At 43.4% G+C, this 18,961-nt stretch overlaps 1 protein-coding gene across 1 annotated transcript; it reads left to right on the top strand.

Annotated features, from left to right (window-relative positions):
* Window positions 1-2,926: 2,926 nt before the first annotated feature.
* CCNT1 (cyclin T1) lies at window positions 2,927-17,242 on the top strand. Its single transcript, XM_084836982.1, has 9 exons — window positions 2,927-3,208; window positions 4,725-4,806; window positions 6,840-6,965; window positions 7,695-7,755; window positions 8,989-9,051; window positions 9,444-9,489; window positions 11,578-11,741; window positions 12,022-12,092; window positions 13,642-17,242. Exons 1-9 carry the CDS (start codon window positions 3,033-3,035, stop codon window positions 15,001-15,003), a joined length of 2,151 nt encoding a protein of 716 aa, XP_084693108.1. The 5' UTR covers window positions 2,927-3,032; the 3' UTR covers window positions 15,004-17,242.
* The last annotated feature ends 1,719 nt before the right edge of the window (window positions 17,243-18,961 follow it).

The following is an 18,961-nucleotide window of genomic DNA, read 5'->3' as shown; positions in this document are numbered from 1 at the left end:
TGCAATCCTATGGTGGAACTTTACTTCTGAATAAGCATACATAGGTGTGTGCTATTTGTCAGGCTTCTTTCTGACTACTTGGCTTCTATGCCTCTACAAGGATCTTAGTAAACTAATCCAGCATGGATTTGCCAATTATCAAAGGCTGCAATTTTATGTACACCTACCTGGAAGTAAGCTCCACTAAACATAGTGGGACTTACTACTTCTGAGTAAGCATGGAAAAATGGGATCATTCTGATGCATTTGGAATGTATGAAGGCTTTTCTTTGCTTCTTGCTGTCACTTTTGTTTTTTGCCTGTCCTTGTATGAACAAAGTATTACACATTTTCCTGTGGTGGATTGGTTTCAATTCATTCCTGATGAATCACAAATAGCAATCTTGATCTTCTTTCTCAAAAACTGCCTACCCATTCTCATGGTTCTTAGATTCCACATATCTCAAGATTTCTACTGAGATCATTTTCGAAGCTGCTTTTCCCTGTTACCAAACAAAGAACTGAAGCACAGGGCAACACTTGCCCATGTTACTGCAATTTATAGCAGAAAATACCACAGCTCAGGCAACTACATCTGTCTGATGCATCTTTCCTCTTTCTTTTCCTGGCTTATGCTACTTTTAGACATTCTTATACAAAGCCTCAAAGCCATACGAAGTTCTTCCTCTCCAAATTTCACTGTAATGCAGCTTTAAAAAAAAGTTCATAGCTATGGCTGTCCCCACCCCACAGTGTTAAGAAATATGAGCTAGAGAAGGGATCTCCCCAAAGGAGAAAAAATGGTCTCCCCAAAGGGGGGTGGGGCGGGGCAGGGCTGAATTCTGTTTTCCCAGCTCAAACTGAAATAAATTGAAACATGATAAAAGAGGAAAGTGAGTGGAAGACCTTTTGTTGTTGCTGCAACCAAAATAAGTGCTGCAACCAAAGTAAGTGCTATGGAACACAAATTAAATGCATTGTTACTTTTTTCAAATCACTCCAGTTTTGACTCTGAACTTAACTTTCCTCAGTCCATGTTGTCCCTTTTTGTATTTGTTTTCCAAAATGTGCCTATGCCTTCAGAGAGCCAGTCTTGCAGTTGAAGATGTATGTATTTTGAGTAAATTTACTGACTTAATGGGAAAGTCAAGAGTCATGCAGTCAATGAAGAGGGAAAACCAGAATGACTGGGACTTCTAAAGAGTCACTGAGTGGCTAGAATTGGTGGCCATCCACTGTCAATATCTCCAAATTGCAGCGGGATTTACAACCATTTTGTATGATGAGCTCCACATTTCAGATAGGAGCTAAGGTTGATAATGGTACTCTCTAAGAATGGGCTTTAACCATGAAATCCTATGCATGTCTACTCAGAAATAAGACCCATTGACTTCAATAGAGCTTACTCCCAGGTAAGTGGGTGTAGGATTGCAGCCTAAGGCTTCCACCTACTGCATCATTATTGGTGAAATACATTCTCAACACTGCAGTACTAAACAGCACACATATTATGATACAGACAGAAAGAACAATAAGGATACATAATACAGATATTTCAACCTGAACTCAGTGTCCGTGTATTGTTGTTCAGTCATTAAGTCGTGTCCAACTCTTCGTGACCCCATGGACCATAGCACGCCAGGCCTCCCTGTCCTCCACTCTCTCCCGGAGTGTGCTCAAGTTCATATTCATTGCATCGGTGATGCTATCTAGCCATCTCATCCTCTGCTGTCCCCTGCTCCTTTTGCCTTTAATCTTTCCCAGCATCAGGGTCTTTTCCAGTGAGTTTTCTCTTCGCATTAGGTGGCTGAAATATTTGAGCTTCAGCTTCAGTATCTGTCCTTCCAATGAGCACTCAGGGTTGATTTCCTTTAGGATGGACTGATTTGACCTCCTTGCAGTCCAGGGGACTCACAAGAGCCTTCTCCAGCACCACAGTTCAAAAGCATCAATTCTTCGGCGCTCAGCCTTCCTTATAGTCCAGCTCTCACAGCCATACATTACTACTGGGAAAACCACTTAAATCATAATGTAAAAACACCAAAGAGTCTTGTGACATCTTGAAGACTCAGATTTATTCTGGTAAGTTTTTGTGGATGATAGTCAATTTCATCAGATGCATGGGGTATTGTGGAGAGTTTAAAGGTTGTTTTTTTTAATACGGTATGGGGGGGAAGATTTAAAACAGTGAAGTCTGAAGGAAATTCAATGCAGAAAGTACTGGTGGTGACAATCACATTAACAGTTATCATTGATGGTGCCGTCGTTGCTGATAACAAACATCCTGGCACTAAGTAAACCAATTAATATATCCAGTACGATGTGATAACTGGCTTACCTGGTACCAAGGTGCTTACTACCATCCCCCCCCCCCCCGACAAAACCTGGCCAAATCCAGCACTCAGTTGAATGCAACCACCTTCTGATTTTATTACTCTTTAACGGTGTAAGGGTGCAGTCCTATGCATGTTTAGATAGCACAGAAAGCCCTTTAACTCCCAGCATTCTCCATCCAGGATAGCTGGCTGGGAATTGTAGGACTTTTTTTTCTGTCTAAACATGTTTAGGACTGCGGCCTAAACTGGAGATTTTCAAATATAGCCGGACGTTGGGCGTCACGCAGTCTTTTAAAAATCCACCGTGGGGAAATACCGTAGCTAGACTGACCCCAAAGCCAGAAAATAGTAAGCAAGCTTTCGCGTTCTCTATAACGCCCCCGTCAGGCTGGATAGTAAGCAAAGCAGGGCCTAGAGGGGAGGACTGCTGTCGTCATAAAGTCGACAATCAGCCTTTGTATCTTTACGTCCGCTCCTTCCTGAAGCCTTATGTGACTATCACCATAGAGATGGCGATGCTAGAGCGACGTATTGCCTTCAAGGGAGTACCGGAAGTTCTGGATGTAGACTTTCTCTTTTTCTTACGTGCTTCCAGCGAGAGAGGAAAAGGAAGGCGGAAGCACGCACACGAAGGCCGAGCTCACGCGAGCGAAGACCGGTGCGTGCGGCGTGCGTTCACACGCGCATGCGTCGTTGTCGACGGCGACGGCGGCCATCATGGCGGTGTGTGGCGCGGCGGCTGCGGCGGCAGGAGGGGGAAGGCGCTGGTACTTCAGCCGGGAGCAGATAGCGCGGAGCCCTTCCCGGCGCGCGGGGCTCGACCCGGACAAGGAGTTGTCGTACCGGCAGCAAGCAGCTAACCTGCTCCAAGACATGGGCCAACGCCTCAACGTGTATCCATTTGGGGAGTAGGCCGCGGCTCAAGCCGGCGCTGAGTTGAGCAGGGCGGGGGAAGCAGGCTTTGGCTAGACGAACTAGGCCCAGCCGAGGGTTGGGTAAACAGCCCCTAGGCTAACCGGGTATATAACCAGACGAAGCCGAGGTGGGGAATAGTACGAAGCCCAGGGCCTCGAGGTGGTTCGAGATCGATGTATGGCCGGGGCGCCTTGTTAGGCCGCGTCCTGCAAAGACCGCGGCTCGCCTTGGGATGGTTGTGCTGGAGCCGGAACACACGTGTGGGTGGTGGCGTTACTTTTACGTTGTGGAGGGGGTCGAGGCGAAACTGTGATGTAGGTGGGAGAGAAGACTAGGCCTTGAAGACCGGGGGATCGAGCTGGACCTTTACTGAAAGACCTAAACATTAAAGCGACAGAGAAACCAGTTATTGAGCAACAACTAGAAGGCAAACCCATTTGCAAGCAGGCCTTTCTCGTTTGATTCAACTTTCTACACCCTGAGAGTTGAGTTTAGGAGAGAGCAGCAGAATTTTAGGAGGATTGCTTGCAGGTGGGGAGAGAGACCAAGTCTGGAGAAGTGACATCACTGACTTGTGTGTATTTTCCATTTTGGGCGCATTAATGCTAGTGTTACTTTTGCCCCATATTTTTATAAGATGCACCATGCCAAGTTCCTAGAGGTTTCTATATTGATTGTAAGTACGACTGAATGAATGTTGATGAGCCCTTTTGTTGTTGTTGTTCAGTCGTTAAGTCGTGTCTGACACTTTGTGACCCCATGGACCATAGCATGCCAGGCCTTCCTGTCCTCCGCGCTCTCCTGGAATGTGCTCGAGTTCATATTCATTGCATCCATTGGTGATGCTATCTAGCCATCTCATCCTCTGCCGTCCTCTTCTCCTTTTGCCTTCAATCTTTCCCAGCATCAGGGTCTTTTCCAGGGAGCTTTCTCTTCGCATTAGGTGGCCAAAATACTTCAGCTTCAATATCTGTCCTTCCGAGGAGCACTCAGGGTTGATTTCCTTTAGGATTGACTGATTTGATCTCCTTGTAAAGCTTGAGTCTAGATTTAAAGATGTGATTTACCAAGAACTAACATGGTTTGGCAAATGCATAGTATATCTACTTTATATAGTTAGGCTACCCTAAACATTTGCATGTGGCCTTAAACCGAAGTTCTTAATAGCATAATCTATGTTCAATGGGGTTTATTCCCAGGTAGAGATGGATGTAATTGCAGCCCAAGTCTGAGCTAAATTTCATGGGAACTGAGTCTCCTGGACAAGTATTTTCAGTAAAGCTACATGTAAGGACATCATACTGCACACATCTGAGGGCCATGTAGAGGAGTGATGTATTTGTTCAAAAACAAGTATCAGTATGTGTTGGAAAGACTGGAATGTATACAGCAATGCATTCAAACCTACGCTTTTATCTGAATTGTAACCAGATAGTATTTTTAAATAGGCTTAGAAAATCTCAGCCTGCTTTTTCCTTGACTGTAAGCCACTAGTTCTCAACTCACTATCAACACTGCTATTGTTTATATGCATCGTTTCTACATGGTTCAGTCCTTTACCCAGTTTCATCGGAATGTAAGTATCACTTGCGCTCTTTCTGTTTCTCAGTTGGAATTGAGAGTAGGTGTTACATGTTCTTTTTGCCAGCAGGTCAAAGGAGCGTGCAAGGTACTGTAGTGGAAGTCTGTTGAAAAATGTGGTGTGGTATGGAATAAAGCTTTTAGGGTGCAATCCTATGGCCACTGGATAGCAGCTAGATGGCCATAGGATTGTTTGGCTTGGGGAACTGACCTCAGAGCCCACACTCCGAGGTTGGTTCCCAGAACACCGCCTCCCTGGGCTGCCTCGTAAGAGGTGCGGTTTGCCCTGGGCTCTGTGCTTGGAAGAGCAGTGTGGAGTGGAGCAAAAAGGGGTGTTCCTGGGGCAGGGAGGGGTGGGGAGCGCAAAAGTGCCAATACAGTGCTGCCTATGCGTTGTTTGGCCTCCCTCCCCCTGCTCCAAGGCCCCATGGCTATCTAACTGCAGAAGATCCCCTCTGTTCTCTGCCCACCCAGCGTTGGATAGGCGGTCACCTCCGAGTTCGGAGGTGGCCGCCTCTCCGCGTAGGATTGCGCCCTTACAGACATTGGTTTAGTTATAAAGAGTCTACAAGTATGGATAGTGTCCCTTTTTATTAAAGTATTTTATCTCACTTTTCTGAACAAAAGGGACTTTCAGGGCATAGATAAATAATAGTAAAACACAAATTAATAACTTACTAGTCCATGTCAATAGTAAAACAATAAGATAGCAATAGAATAAAATGTAACAACAGCAGTTGTCAATGAAAACACATGCAAGAACAAACTTTCAAACATTACCTAGGTCAAATTCTCACTGAAAGAATACCATTTTGATTTGGTGCCTAAAGAGAAGGACAGGGCCAGGCAAGCTTCCTGAAAGAACATATTTTAACACCTGGGCACCACAACTAAGAAGGCATTCTTCCCCTATAAACACTTTACTGCTTATAGGCAAACTACAAAGTCCTGATTTCTGTTCCTATAGACCTGTACCAAGTTTTGGGATAGGTGGGAATTAAGGTAGCTCTTAGGTTGATCACAAACATATCCATGCTTCTCACTTAAGGATCAGCAGTGCCATGCTCCAGGAAAACATGCTCGCAATTCCTTATAGAAGTTGTGCATTTTTGGTAACTTATTCTGATTGCGTTAATAAGATTGTCACAGAATTTGGAGAGAGGGAGGTGATGGTACAGGACAATGGGAGTCTGTACATATTCCTGCTTTACCCTTCAGTGGACATTGCCTCCACATTTTTAGAAGTTTCTCTATGACCATAAGAACTGGAGGCATGCATCTTTGAAAAAAGTCTGCATTTCCCAGAAACCTTCCTTCCGCTTGAGTTGTGCCTTCTATTGTATATAATGTTTAGAATACAAAGGCCCGGAAATATATTCCAAGATTAGCACTGAATATCCAATGTTGTATAGCTCTCATATTGTAAAATAGGTTTTACATGGTGCAACATGTCTAGAGATTTAAGCAGGTTAGGGCGCAATCCTATGGCTGCTAGACAGCAGCTAGGCAGCCATAGGATTGTTTGGTTCCCAGAAAACCACCTCCCGTCCCCCGCTGCCTTGTAGGTGGGGTGGATGGTCTCTGGGCTCCGCATTCAGATGAGCAGCACAGAGCAGGGCAAATGGGGGGCAGGCATATGATGCTTCCTGTGCATCATCCAGCCTCCTCCCCACCCACTCTGAGGTCCTGCAGCTGGACAGCTGAAATCAGCCATCCAGCTGCAAATGCAGGGCAGCCGGAGCACGAAGGAAAAGATCCCCTCCGCACTCCACCCACCCTGCATTGGATAGGTGGTTGCCTCCGAGTTCAGAGGCGGCTGCCTATCCCAATAGGATTGCTTCCTAAATGATACTTTGCCAAATCAACCTGTTCATGTATGAAATGTGCCTCATGAACTTTTAGTCAAATAGTATATTTGCCCAGTTCTGAGATTCTAAGATGTTAAGGTAACTCCTCTGGACATTTGAGATCAAGGAGATTTGCTGCCATTTGGAGGAGGGGATATTTATATATCTTTTCTCTGTAAAGTCTGTAGCACCAGCTGCCCTTTTCCTGGCAGCCAAGGTGGAAGAACAACCTCGAAAACTGGAGCATGTCATCAAGGTTGCTCATGCCTGTCTACATCAAGAGGCTGCTCCTGATACACGGAGTGAGGTAAGTAGCTAATATCTGTGGAACATGTACAGTGCTCATCAAGTGAGGGAGGGAAAAGAACAAATCCTGGCAGTGCAAATTCCCCATGCTCCATTGGATCTAGAGTGCTACTGCTTTGTTGAAATAAGTGACCAAATTCCAGAACAATAGCAATTAGCTCTTGAATTTTGCTGGTGCATAGTACAGAAAGTTCTTGTTTTTTGTAAGCCAAATTGCTTATCTGTGCTGTGTGTTCCTGCTAGAGCATTGTGAATGAAAGCCAGGTGTGTAGCACCATTTGCATTAAGGGGTGGACATTGCCTGCCAGGATCACCCTCTTATGGTGACACATAAAATGATGTTTGAAATTCAATTCTGTCCCTGCCATTCCAACAGGAGAATCGTTACGTATGTTGCTTCACATCTCACCACAGCCCTTCCTGACAGGACCAGCACATCTAACCTTGCCAACAAGGGGGAAGCTTTATTCTGAAGCTAAATTGGAGGAAAGGGCCATTTTTAGCATGCACTTCATGGCAGTTGAAGCCAATATAGACTCAACCACAGCTTCTCTTGAGCAAGCAATGTGTCTTTCTGGGAATGGGATGCTTGTGCCAATTCTCTCCAGCATTGAATATGATAAAGATTCCCGCTTGATATTTTTTTGCCTCCCCAAGAGAGTGTTAGAAATATGCAGGCTTGATACAGAGTGCCTCATCACAAGTAACCTGCCTGTCCTCTCAACCCCAGGCTTACCTGCAACAAGCCCAAGACCTGGTCATTCTAGAGAGCATAATACTGCAGACCCTGGGTAAGTTTTTCCAAGCGGACGGGCTGCTTCATGAATCTCAGACCCAGGAAAGTTCCGCAGAGTGGAGAGTCTAATCCCAGTCTTCTTCACAGCTGGAGGGCAGAGGCACAGCTGGCCAGTGTGGGAGAGCATCAGTCCAAGCAACAAACCTTGTCACAACAGCCAGTTTATGATTTGTTTGATATGTTTTGTTCAGGCTGAATATATTGATATGCTTATGTTTATAAACAGGCATGGATGTGCAAAAATTGGTTTGGGTTTTTCTCTTTAACAGGATTTATATTGATCAGGTTCCAAGCGTTATACTCTGGATTGAAATCTAGCAACTTGACAGCCCGATGTTCTAATTCTATGATCAGCTTTGTAGCACAGGGTGGGAAATGGCTACCCATGTCAGTCAATATGAATTGCTGATGGCAATGAGCTGTTGCTACTTCTTGGTTGTTAGAGGTTTTTTAACAGCTAAAATTGTAATCTTCCTTTCATCTTTGATAGCCACTTGTCTTATAGACTCATACCACTATAAATAGGTAAATGATGTGTGTTCCTAATCTTCCCTGTTATATCCAAAATATTCACACACATTTCAGGCACCAGTGTGCCAGGGAGTTAATACAAACTACAGTGCTGTGGTACTTTTATCAAAGAATACAATAAAGAAATAAGTTGGCAAGCTCACTTAGTGCTTACAACAGTTACTGTTTAACACAGAGATGGAGCTCACTTAAAGATTTTGGTTGTCTTTGCTGATCTGTTGCCCACATTGTTCAGACCATACACACTGTTGTTCTGATGGTTAGTGGGAATACACAACTTTAGCTGAAGAGTACAAAGTTTAAACTAAGTTAACATCTGTTCTTTTAAGAGCAAAACATTTGCTTGTTTTTTTTGAAGTGACAGGAGTAGATGCTAGAATTTTCTCTTCCTGTTGTCTCCATTCAGGATACTTTTTTAAAATTCAGAATGCTTGGATGTATTTAAGTGTGATCTTTGCAGCATGGAATATAGTTGCTTCAGAAACTAGCAATACCTGTCATTTTCTTGTGCTGGATAACTGATCCATTTGAGCCTAGGAAGATGTCCTGCTTGCATCTGAGCACAGAGCATGATCTTTAATGGGAATGGGAAGGATGAGCAATCTACTTTGCCTCCCAGGAACCAGAGGCATGTGTGGTATGTAGAACCACAAGCATGTTCTCTCCATGATCTAACCGTTCTCTGTTTTTTTTCCAGGGTTCGAGATCACCATAGATCATCCTCACACACATGTGGTGAAATGCACACAGCTAGTTCGAGGTAAGCCATTATCCAATGTGGCTGTGATTCTGGTTTAGCAGTTGCCACATTTCCACACATGGGTGGCTGTGTTTCCTAGCTGACAAATTGTTCCCAGGTAAATGCTTCCTTAATTAGTAGGCTTTGGAATTCTATGTTACAGGAGCAAGTAAAGTAGGTGGGAGAGGATATTACTGCATCAAAATTCTCCCCTCTCCTTCGCCTAATAGGGTGGTAAAGAGATGGATAAATAGTTTCAAAAAGGAAATACTAAAGTTGGCATTTATTGCAGATGAGTATATATGGAGTTAAAGTAAATTCATCATCATTGTGCTATTGCCCCAACAGAAACACTGTAGTGCAAGAAGGGGTGGTTGGCAAGTCTAACTTGTGAATGTCTCTTTCTCTTTCAGCCAGCAAGGATCTGGCACAGACTTCTTACTTCATGGCTACTAACAGGTAAATGTTGAAGACTCAGATTTTAGCTCTTGTGTTCTATCTGGGAATGGGATTCTTGACCATTGCAGAAAAGCTTTCTCCAAGGAGAGGAGGATTATATTTATTGGACTCCTTTTTCAAAAAAGACTCAGGGTGCCTTAAAACAGTGATTGAAACATTGAAAAATCTAAAATAATGTAGAAGAAATGAAATCATATTTAACTTGTGAATATTAGGGCAATAGGTTTCTTACTTTGGAATAAAATGAAGCTTTTTTTTAAATAGTGATTTTGATCTTCAAAACAGGAGCAAAATACTCTTGTAAATAAGTTCACAATAGTACTAGTTCATGTATACCTATGTTTGTTTGTGGCCTAAAGAAAAAATGTATTTTGTAAAGTTTCCCTAGTTCATCACCTAAAAGCAACTCTTACTTGCCATAGGTGACTGGTTATTTATAAGTCTGAGCTAAAACTACTTTGCTACTAAGGAGTCAGACTGGATGTTTCTGTCTAGAAGTCAGTGGGCATTTAGCAGCTTCATTGCTGAGATGAAAAAGAATTAGGGTTGCTTTTGGAAGAACAAACTAGAATCTTAAACAGGAAGTTGTTGGCTTGAGTGGCTTTTTTAAATCTTGAATTCTCCAGAAGAGAGAGTTCTCTTTAGTACTTTAATTCAACCTTGTTGCAGGGTTCACTCGCTTGTAGTCCCTAATTTATAGATGTGATGTTTTGTGTCTAGATTTGTTCTGACAACCACTGCTGAGCTCTGTATTCTCAGTTGTTTACATTAGTACAAACCAGCTTTGTTTTAGTGTCTGGTGTAAGCAACTGTTTAACTGTTTTTAGTCTGTACTTTATGCAGAACTGAAGGGAATTTTATGTCTGCAGTGTTCAGTATCCTAAGGATGTCATTGTTCATTTTAAAAAATAGTTTAGAGAGATGTTTGATAACATAAATGGTGTCTGGTGAAATTTCAAAGGTCAGGCCTTCCACTGACCAATTGGTAAGGGCTTGAGTTCTCTTTCTAATTCCTTGCCCTTTACTCATTGACTCATAGAACCAGAATTAAACATGCAAAATAAAAGATCTGTAAACTTGCTTATTTAAGTTACCTTATAGCAGAATATAGATTTGGTTGGTATGTATGATACATGTTACGCACCCTGGTCATTAGCTAGTTCTTTAGAAGAGTAGGAGGGGGTGGAATGGGGTTGAGGCCTCATCCTCCAAAACAGGCTGCTTGCAAGTCCTGTTGCCACAGCAGCTGCTGCTCCTTCCATAATCTTCCTCTGGCAACTGGTGTTGGGGAGAGGGAGAGCAGCTGGCACATCTCAGAAGGACCACTTTGCCCAGCAGTCACCATCTGCAAATCCTTACCTTGCGCTGTAACTGCATGCACTATAACTGTAAGTGCATCTCCAGAAGATAATTTATTAGAATATAAACATACTATGAAGCCATGTCTTGTCCTCCCGCCAGCATCTTTGTCATGCGAGATTTCTTGACCCAGTTCCTTAATAGGTTCTTGTCATGCAAGCTTGTTTGATGCTTTGAATGCTCTGTTGAAGAACTGGCATTAGAGGAAGAGCCAAAATTTAAAGGAAGCTATAATTTGTCTAAAATTGGTTAACCTGAACACAACTGCTGGACCGCAGGCTTTAGTGTCTGATGCAAAATTTACAGATGTCAGTGATCACATTGACATAACAGGAGGTCTTTGACCAGGTAAAACTAATTCCTTTGAAGGAGTCAAGTTGCTCAAATCTTTTCTTGAGATAATGCCCAGGTGCTATTGCATAATCCAGCTCCTTATTCCTATGTTTGACGTTACCACAGCATGCAGCGTTTTTTCCCTTGCTTGTTTAGGTCACATGGGGGTCCTGGAGCTCCAGGCTGACAGGAGCTCCTGGAAAACCTCGTTGGAAAAGGCTGAAACAAAATTGTTTGAGCAGGGCAGACTTGAACATGCAGGATGATAAAAGCTTTTAAAGCTGAGGGATGCTCACTTCTTGCAGTGTCTGTCCAGCGGGCGGTTGTGTGTGCTGCTGCCGTTCAGGCTTGGGAGCTTACAGCTTTCTGTTTCTCTCTCCCTGCTGGTGATGTCAGCCTTCACCTAACCACCTTCAGCCTGCAGTACACCCCTCCCGTTGTGGCCTGCGTCTGCATCCACTTGGCCTGTAAGTGGTCCAACTGGGAGATCCCAGTCTCCACGGACGGGAAGCACTGGTGGGAGTACGTTGATGGCACTGTAACTCTGGAACTCTTGGATGGTAAGTTTGGAGCAAGGTCAAATACGTTCCCATGCACAGTAAAGAGGTACTTCATTAACTTAGTATCTTACTTCTAAGGGACTTTCTCACCAAGGTTTTCAGCATGGAAATAAAGAGTAGAAAGAATTAAGTGGGATGTGTTTTATAACTTGAGCCAGTGCTGTTAGTCCTGAGACTGCTCCGCCTCTTGCTGGCAAGGGCGGAAATTAAAACATCCTCCAGACCTTGGCTTGTAATGCCATGCCTCTCACTACTTGGTGTTCTTGTGCTTCTTTTACAGAGCTAACTCATGAATTCCTGCAGATCCTTGAGAAAACTCCTAACCGACTGAAACGAATCAGGAATTGGCGGGTAAGGTGCTCTGTGCACTTTGAGCATGTATTGGCAAAGCAATGTGTGCACTTCACTTTGTTAATTAATGCAGAAAGATATGCATAATGAAGTGGACTGCCTTATATGTTGAATTCCCTTACCTGTTATGATGGTTAAAGAGTTGAATATCCAAGGGGTGGACCAATCTGGAACTGCTTCTCTACATACTATATTCATGTGAGTTGTCTAGAGTAGGTTGTCTTGTCAGACAGGAACCTGGACTGAATGGATTGTTGCTTGGACCTAGTAATCATTTCTTTAAATTGCTGTTATCTTTATTGCAACTTATGTCTTTAAAATAAGGCTTCCATGAAAGACAAATCGCTTTTGGAAAAACTATTCTGCCTAGAATATTGAGGTGAAGCCAAGAAACTCCCTTATTTATTTATATTTTATGAGATACATTTTCTTAAGCAACATGCAAAATCAAATAAAACAAAATTAAAACAAAAAGACCTCAATTAAAATTAAGATCCAAATCCAACATAGAAGAAAGCAAATACTAGCACCAGTAAAAGTCAATCACATAAATGAGCTTAAACCAAAAAAAGCAACCAATAACCATCATCAACAAACTAAGAATAAAATGATGCTAAAAAGTTCTGTGAGAATAAGAATGTCTTACCATGGCACTAAAAGGATATTAAAGTGGGCAGCAGGCAAGCCTATCCTAGTAGAGCATTTGAGTAATGGGAGGCCACTGCTGATGAAAAGGCCTTCTCCCTTGTGACCTCCCTGTGAACTTCAGATTGAGGGCGCGTTAACAGAAGGGCCTCCACTGATGATCGTAGGGCACAGGTAGATACATAAGGGAAGAAGTTCATTTAGATCAGGGCCTGGGAACCTGTGGCCCTCCAGATGTTGCACTCCAATCAGCTCCAGCCAGCATGGTCAATGATTAGGGATAATGGGAGTTGTAGTACAGCAAACATCTGGAGGGCCACTGGTTCCCCAGCCCTGCTTTAGGTACTAAGGCCCCAAGCCATGTAGTGCTTTATAGGTCAAAAACAGCACATTGAATTGGGCCCAGAAACTAACTGGGAGCCAGTGTAGACGAGAGAGGACCCTTACTGCATCCTCCTTAAGGGAATTTTCCAGAGTGGCAGCATCAAATATTGTATAGCCTTCCCTAATCTGGTGCCCTCCATGTGTGTTGAAGGTGCAGTCTAACACATCTGGAGGGCACCAATTTGGGGAAGGCTGCTGCATTTCATTGAAGTTCAACGTGTCCTCTTTGCTGTGGGCCAGCATTTGTGAATGAAAAAAATATTGAGAAGTGGCACTTCAGTAAAACAGGATGGTTGCATGCCTATACCCTTTCTCTCTTAGGACAGGGGTGGGCAACTTGTGGACCTCCAGATGTTTTGGCCTTCATTTCCCATTAGCCATACCCAATGGGGAGGGATGATGAGAGTTGTAGACCAAAATATCTGGAGGGCTACAAGTTGCCTATCTGTGCTCTTAGGAGCTAACATAGACATTGTAGGGGGGAAAAACCTAGCATACTACAAGTTATTTTTTATTTTAGGCCTGCCAAGCAGCCAAGAAATCAAAGACTGATGAGCAAGGTGATGATGACTGCCTCTCAGAACAGACAATTCTCAGCATGATCTCCAGAAGTGCATCTGACACGACCATCGCAGGGCTGATGAGCATGTCTACTTCCTCAACTGCTGGAGCCATTGCTTCCCTTCCAGCTACAGCAGGGGATTCCCCTGGAGATCTAGACAGCACAGATATGATATCAGACAACTGGATGGCTCAGCACCCTGCACATAAACTAGAAGTCAGCCAAAGGGCTAATGAAATCTCTGCCAGCACAGATCATCCACATCATGACAGCAGTGGTGGCTCCTTCTCTAAGCAGAGCATTAAGAATCCACCATTAGCAAAAGTGTCATTAAAGGAGTACCGAGCCAAACATGCTGAAGAGCTGGCTGCACAGAAACGTGAGCTGGAGAACATGGAGGCTAATGTGCGTTCTCAATATGCCTACGCTGCTCAGAACTTGCTTGTGCAGCAGCAGCGGGAACGGGATGTGCAACAAGAGAATAACCCATCTCCCATTATCCTGAAAATACCTTTGGGCAGCAACTCTGATGGTTCTGAACGGCCCCCTGCTGAAAAGGCTGATAAACCCTCATCTGCCCTCAAAGTGAGGCTGCCTGCACCAGGAGAAAAACCTGTTCTTTCTTCTACCAAGCCGGAGGAAATAAAAATGCGCATCAAGGTGCCGACTCCCTTGGAACGGCACAGCTCGTCTGATGAAAGTAGCACCAAGAACCGGGGAGAGCACAAAGAAAAACATAAAGTCCACACTTCTAACCACCACCACCACCATAATCACCACTCTCACAAACATTCACATGCACAACCTGTTGCCAGCATCAAGCGACCAGGGGACTCCAAACATGGTAACCAAAGTGGGATTGCATCCCTTAAAGTTGGTTATATCCCAACATGTTCCTCCCGCAAGAGACCACTTTCTGAGGAGGCCTCAGCTGTAGCACATGAACACCAACCGAAAATCAGTAAGAGTTCAAAGGGACCATTTCCCTTCCCTCAGCATCCTGGACACAGTTTAGATGCAGCTGGTCTATCTTTTACCCAGGGCAGCAAAGCCAGGGGGGCTCATGGAAAACTGGACAAGAGCACTACGGGGGCCAATGGGCATAACATGAACCAAGCCATTGACTACCAGGATACAGTAAACATGCTGCACTCCCTGCTCAGTGCACAGGGCATGCAACCCACCCAGCCACCCACCTTTGACTTTGTACACTCATATGGTGAATACTTGAACCCCAGGGCTGCTGCAAGTGTGGATAAGCCGCGGCCACCCCCTCTGCCCTCAGAACCTCCCCCTCCCCTGCCGCCTCTCCCCAAGTGATCACCGTTTTTAACTACTGAGGTTGGGCTATCCTCTGCCAAGGGCAGGTTGCTCACAGTGTTCTCCACTGCCTTGTGTGAATGCCCTATCCCCTTTTTAAAAAGTTTATATTATTGGTATGAGAATGTGGAGCCCTTGAAGCTGTGAAAAGGTATACCCATCTTTCTCCATGTGCTTCCCCCATTGCCTTCCAGTCCTACTGGAAAGAGATGGGGATATGTTTCCTGTCAGACTGACCCCTAGTTGTGGGGTGTTGAAGGTCATGAACCATCAGGAGACGGCACAGGGCTATTTAAATTGTCGCAGTCTTTCTCCTTCTAAAAGACATTTTAAAATAATTTAAAATAAGTTATATGTTCTTAGTGTTGATTTTATTTTTCTAAGGTGGACAAAAGAAGCGGTTATAGCGGAAGTGAAATGGAGGCTGGGTTCTGTCAGCTTACTTTTTAAATGTGTCTGGCTCTGATGGAAGTTGCTTCCCTCTGGAGGCAGTGAAGGTTTGAAAGGAGGGAAAAGGCATGAAAAGTCTCTGAGGAAGGCATGAACACTGACCATAAATATAATGGTCAGATAGGTGGTGGAGTTTTCCTGGTTTCGCCACACCTTGATGTTTGGTTGCTCACCAGTGGATGAGGGGAGACAGATGCAGACCCATATTCATTCCCTCCCTCTCTCTCTCTCTCTCTCTCACACACCCACCCACCCTTGGAAAGAAAACTGTGTTAAGTTGCTAGTTTTGTTCAGCCCTTTCTGCTGAGCAGGGAGGATGTAGGAACATCGCTTTCTTAACCTCTCCCTTCCTTGGTCACACTGCTTCCATTGGGATGCCCTGTTACTGTGCTTGCCACGTAAATGCAGTCATTTGAAGATGAATGGGTACCTAACTTAGGCATTAAAAAATTATGGTGGGACTGTGTTATAAAGGTGGACAGGACTAAGTGCTCCTTTGGGAACTCTTGAGGGTGGCTTCAAAAAGAAGGGTCGCTGCAGTAGCCTATTTGGCAAAGGTGGGTATTTAGGGGGAGGAGGAGCTGGAAGGGAGGAGGAAAGCCTTTGTGAATGTTAGAACAGTAATCGTGATTCTGGGATGCTTTAAATTGTATTTAAACTGCATTATGGGATATGAGATTTTTCACATGTTGCTAGAATGGAAAAAGCTTTTCAAAGTGTATGTAAAGACAACAGGCAATGGAATCAGGCAAATTTGGATTAGAGAATAGAGAAGTGAAAAGAGCTGATAAGATCTAGATGAATTTATGGGAACCTGCTTGTCTTCTCATTTTAAAGATGTCTGCCAGCAATACAAAATTGTGCCCTAATTGGTTTGAGTGTAGGAACTGACCCTACTAAAGTTGACTCCAGAGTGGTATTCCACTTCAAGATTGTACAGCAGAAGGTATAATGCTCTGGCCTGATTCTCCAATACTGTGTTATAAGTTAAATGGGGCTAGTCCTTTAAATGTGGCCATATATTGTGTTTCTGTAGATCACATCAGAGTGCTTTTCATTCTACAGTTTAGCCTTGGTTTGCTGCGTCATAGCAATTGGACATAATACTTGGGAGTTGGCACTCTTAATCCTAGCTTTGCTGTTCTTTGAGTATACGTTCTCTGTTTCAGCAAAGTGTTTCAGGGTATTCTCACGGCTCTGAAGAAACATACAAAATGAAATTTGACCGGTTGTGTAGTGCAGTCTTGCTCAATCTGGTGCCTGCTAAATGTTTTGGACTACAACTCCCAGCATTCCTGATCATTGTCCATATTGGCTGGGGCTGATGGGAGTTGAAGTCTAAAACACCTGGAGGGCCCCAGGTTGGGAAGGCTGGTGTAGTATAAAGTGTGGCTTTCTTGGCCAGAATGGAATACTTTGTCTAATACATATCAATAAAGGTCTACTCCAGTGTATTCAATAGCAACTAAAAGTTGTGAACAAACAAGGCTAGCAATGGCTATGTCTGCAGTCTTGTTTGAGGGAAGTTAATTGCTGCTGGTTTCAGAGGGTGCATCGTGTTTAAAACAAAAGACACTCATCTGTCGGTATCTGGTTTTTATTGACGTGTTTTCTCTGAATTTGGAACAGTAATTATTTTCCCATCGCCTCTGGATTTATGAAGCGATGGTGTCTTAGCTATTGATGGTTGCAAACTTTGGCCTAGTTTCACATAACCTTTCAGAAACTGTTTCTAATTCCCAGCTCATATTATTACTATTCTAAGTTTCAATAAATGTACTGTCTCCACATTTGGTCTGTTTTTCAGTACTTTGACAATTGCAAGAGTTCTTATTAAGCACACACATCTTAACATTTGAATGCACCAAGAGAAAGTCTCTGTACAAAAGTATTGGGTAAAGTAACTTGTAGCGTATAATAGTTCTGTATCCAGAACCCTTTATCTTTCTCTCCTCACTGTGTAGCTCTTAACTTAAAATCGCTCTTAACACAGGGATTTTACCATTGTTTGTTTGGCTTTTCTGATTCACCCGTTGTCTTTCCATACCAGACCAAGAAAAAAAGCAAGTTGCCATGATAGTCCGCTAGATTTTTTTAAAACGGCAGCAGTAGCACAAAACCTATTTCAACTCAGAGTAATAAGCCATTTTACAAGTCCTCAGGCCCCATGCTGAACAAAATGGGGGAGGGATGGAGAGATGGTCTTAGGCATGATAAAAAGCCATCTGCAGTGGTCCTTAAGATATTAATACTTAAGAGAAATCGATGTTTTCAGATGATCCCATGTCAATTTCTGCCTGCAATTCATTCCTGCTGTTGCTGCACAATGTGTTTCATTTCAGTGGCGCATGCTGGAGTTCTTGTATAAGTCTCATTGAAATGAATGGCAGCTACACAGGAATAATGCCTGCTGAATTGTGCCCATTACCTTTTTAACTTGGGTGTTCTACTAGAATACCATTGCCTCATGCAATTGGATGGCCTAGGAATGCAATGGTATTTCCTGGGTTTTCAAAAGTTCTGTTTGGAACCTAATGTTCAATGGCCCATTATTTGCATATAGTATGGATAATTGGCTGCATACATCTTTGGATTTGATGTATTCAATATTTTGTTGGTTTACAAATACTGGGCATTTAAGAAATAAGCTATGTAAACAGGAACAAAAGTGCTGAGTTTTTTTTCTTGGTAACCTCAATTATAGTACATTAAGTGGAAGCAAGTTCTATGCATATAGTTGGAGCCTGCTTCCATGTATATTTTGAAATGAGCTATTGCCAGGGCTATTGACAGACCTAAATTTAAAAAAAAAAATCCATGTCCAGGCAATCCAGGTTGTGCACCAAGGAAGTGCCTGTATATATTATACAAACTGAGTAAATTTGCATAATTTATCATTGCAGAATTCTCGTTTCGCTAGTCATGAGGCTGGGCAATGAGCTATGTAATATACTGAAACCCCCCTCCATGACCACTAGAAATCTTACTCAGCCAGCCCTGGCTTCTTTGTTCTCTGCTGGTGTTACTCATGTATTTTGGAAACCAAAGGGGCTTAGAAATGTTATTAATGAAAGCTTAGATTTCCTGGAAGCCGAATTTTGTGCCTAGTAACACACTTTGTTTTTTCTCCATGTTGAATTGTAGTATACACAGGTCTAGTTAATTTTTCACACATTGTTCTAAAATCTGTAGGTTGATTTGGTTCAGAACACACTTATTATAAACAGGCATCCTAAATGCTGGTACTATGTAAAACAGGGGTGGGGAATGTAGGCCACGAACATCTAGAGGGCCACACAACTCCTGTCATCACTTACTCTTCGCTATGCTGGACAGGGCTGATGGGAGTTGCAATCCAACAGCATCACAAGTGTTGTATGACTGATGTAAAACATCCATGGAAGGTCATTGTATTATGGACTGCAAATTCCATAACACCTCTGATTTAGAGCATAATCCTATACTCAGGATTCACTGCCTGAGAGTCTTTAGGACATGGTTGATGCCT

Source organism: Heloderma suspectum, chromosome 2 (assembly GCF_057233095.1).
Source record: "Heloderma suspectum isolate Gila_16-S chromosome 2, 16-S_ref, whole genome shotgun sequence".
Lineage (NCBI taxonomy): Eukaryota > Metazoa > Chordata > Lepidosauria > Squamata > Helodermatidae > Heloderma > Heloderma suspectum.
Note: the sequence above shows the minus strand (reverse complement) of the source record. Positions and strands in the feature narration are given on the sequence as shown.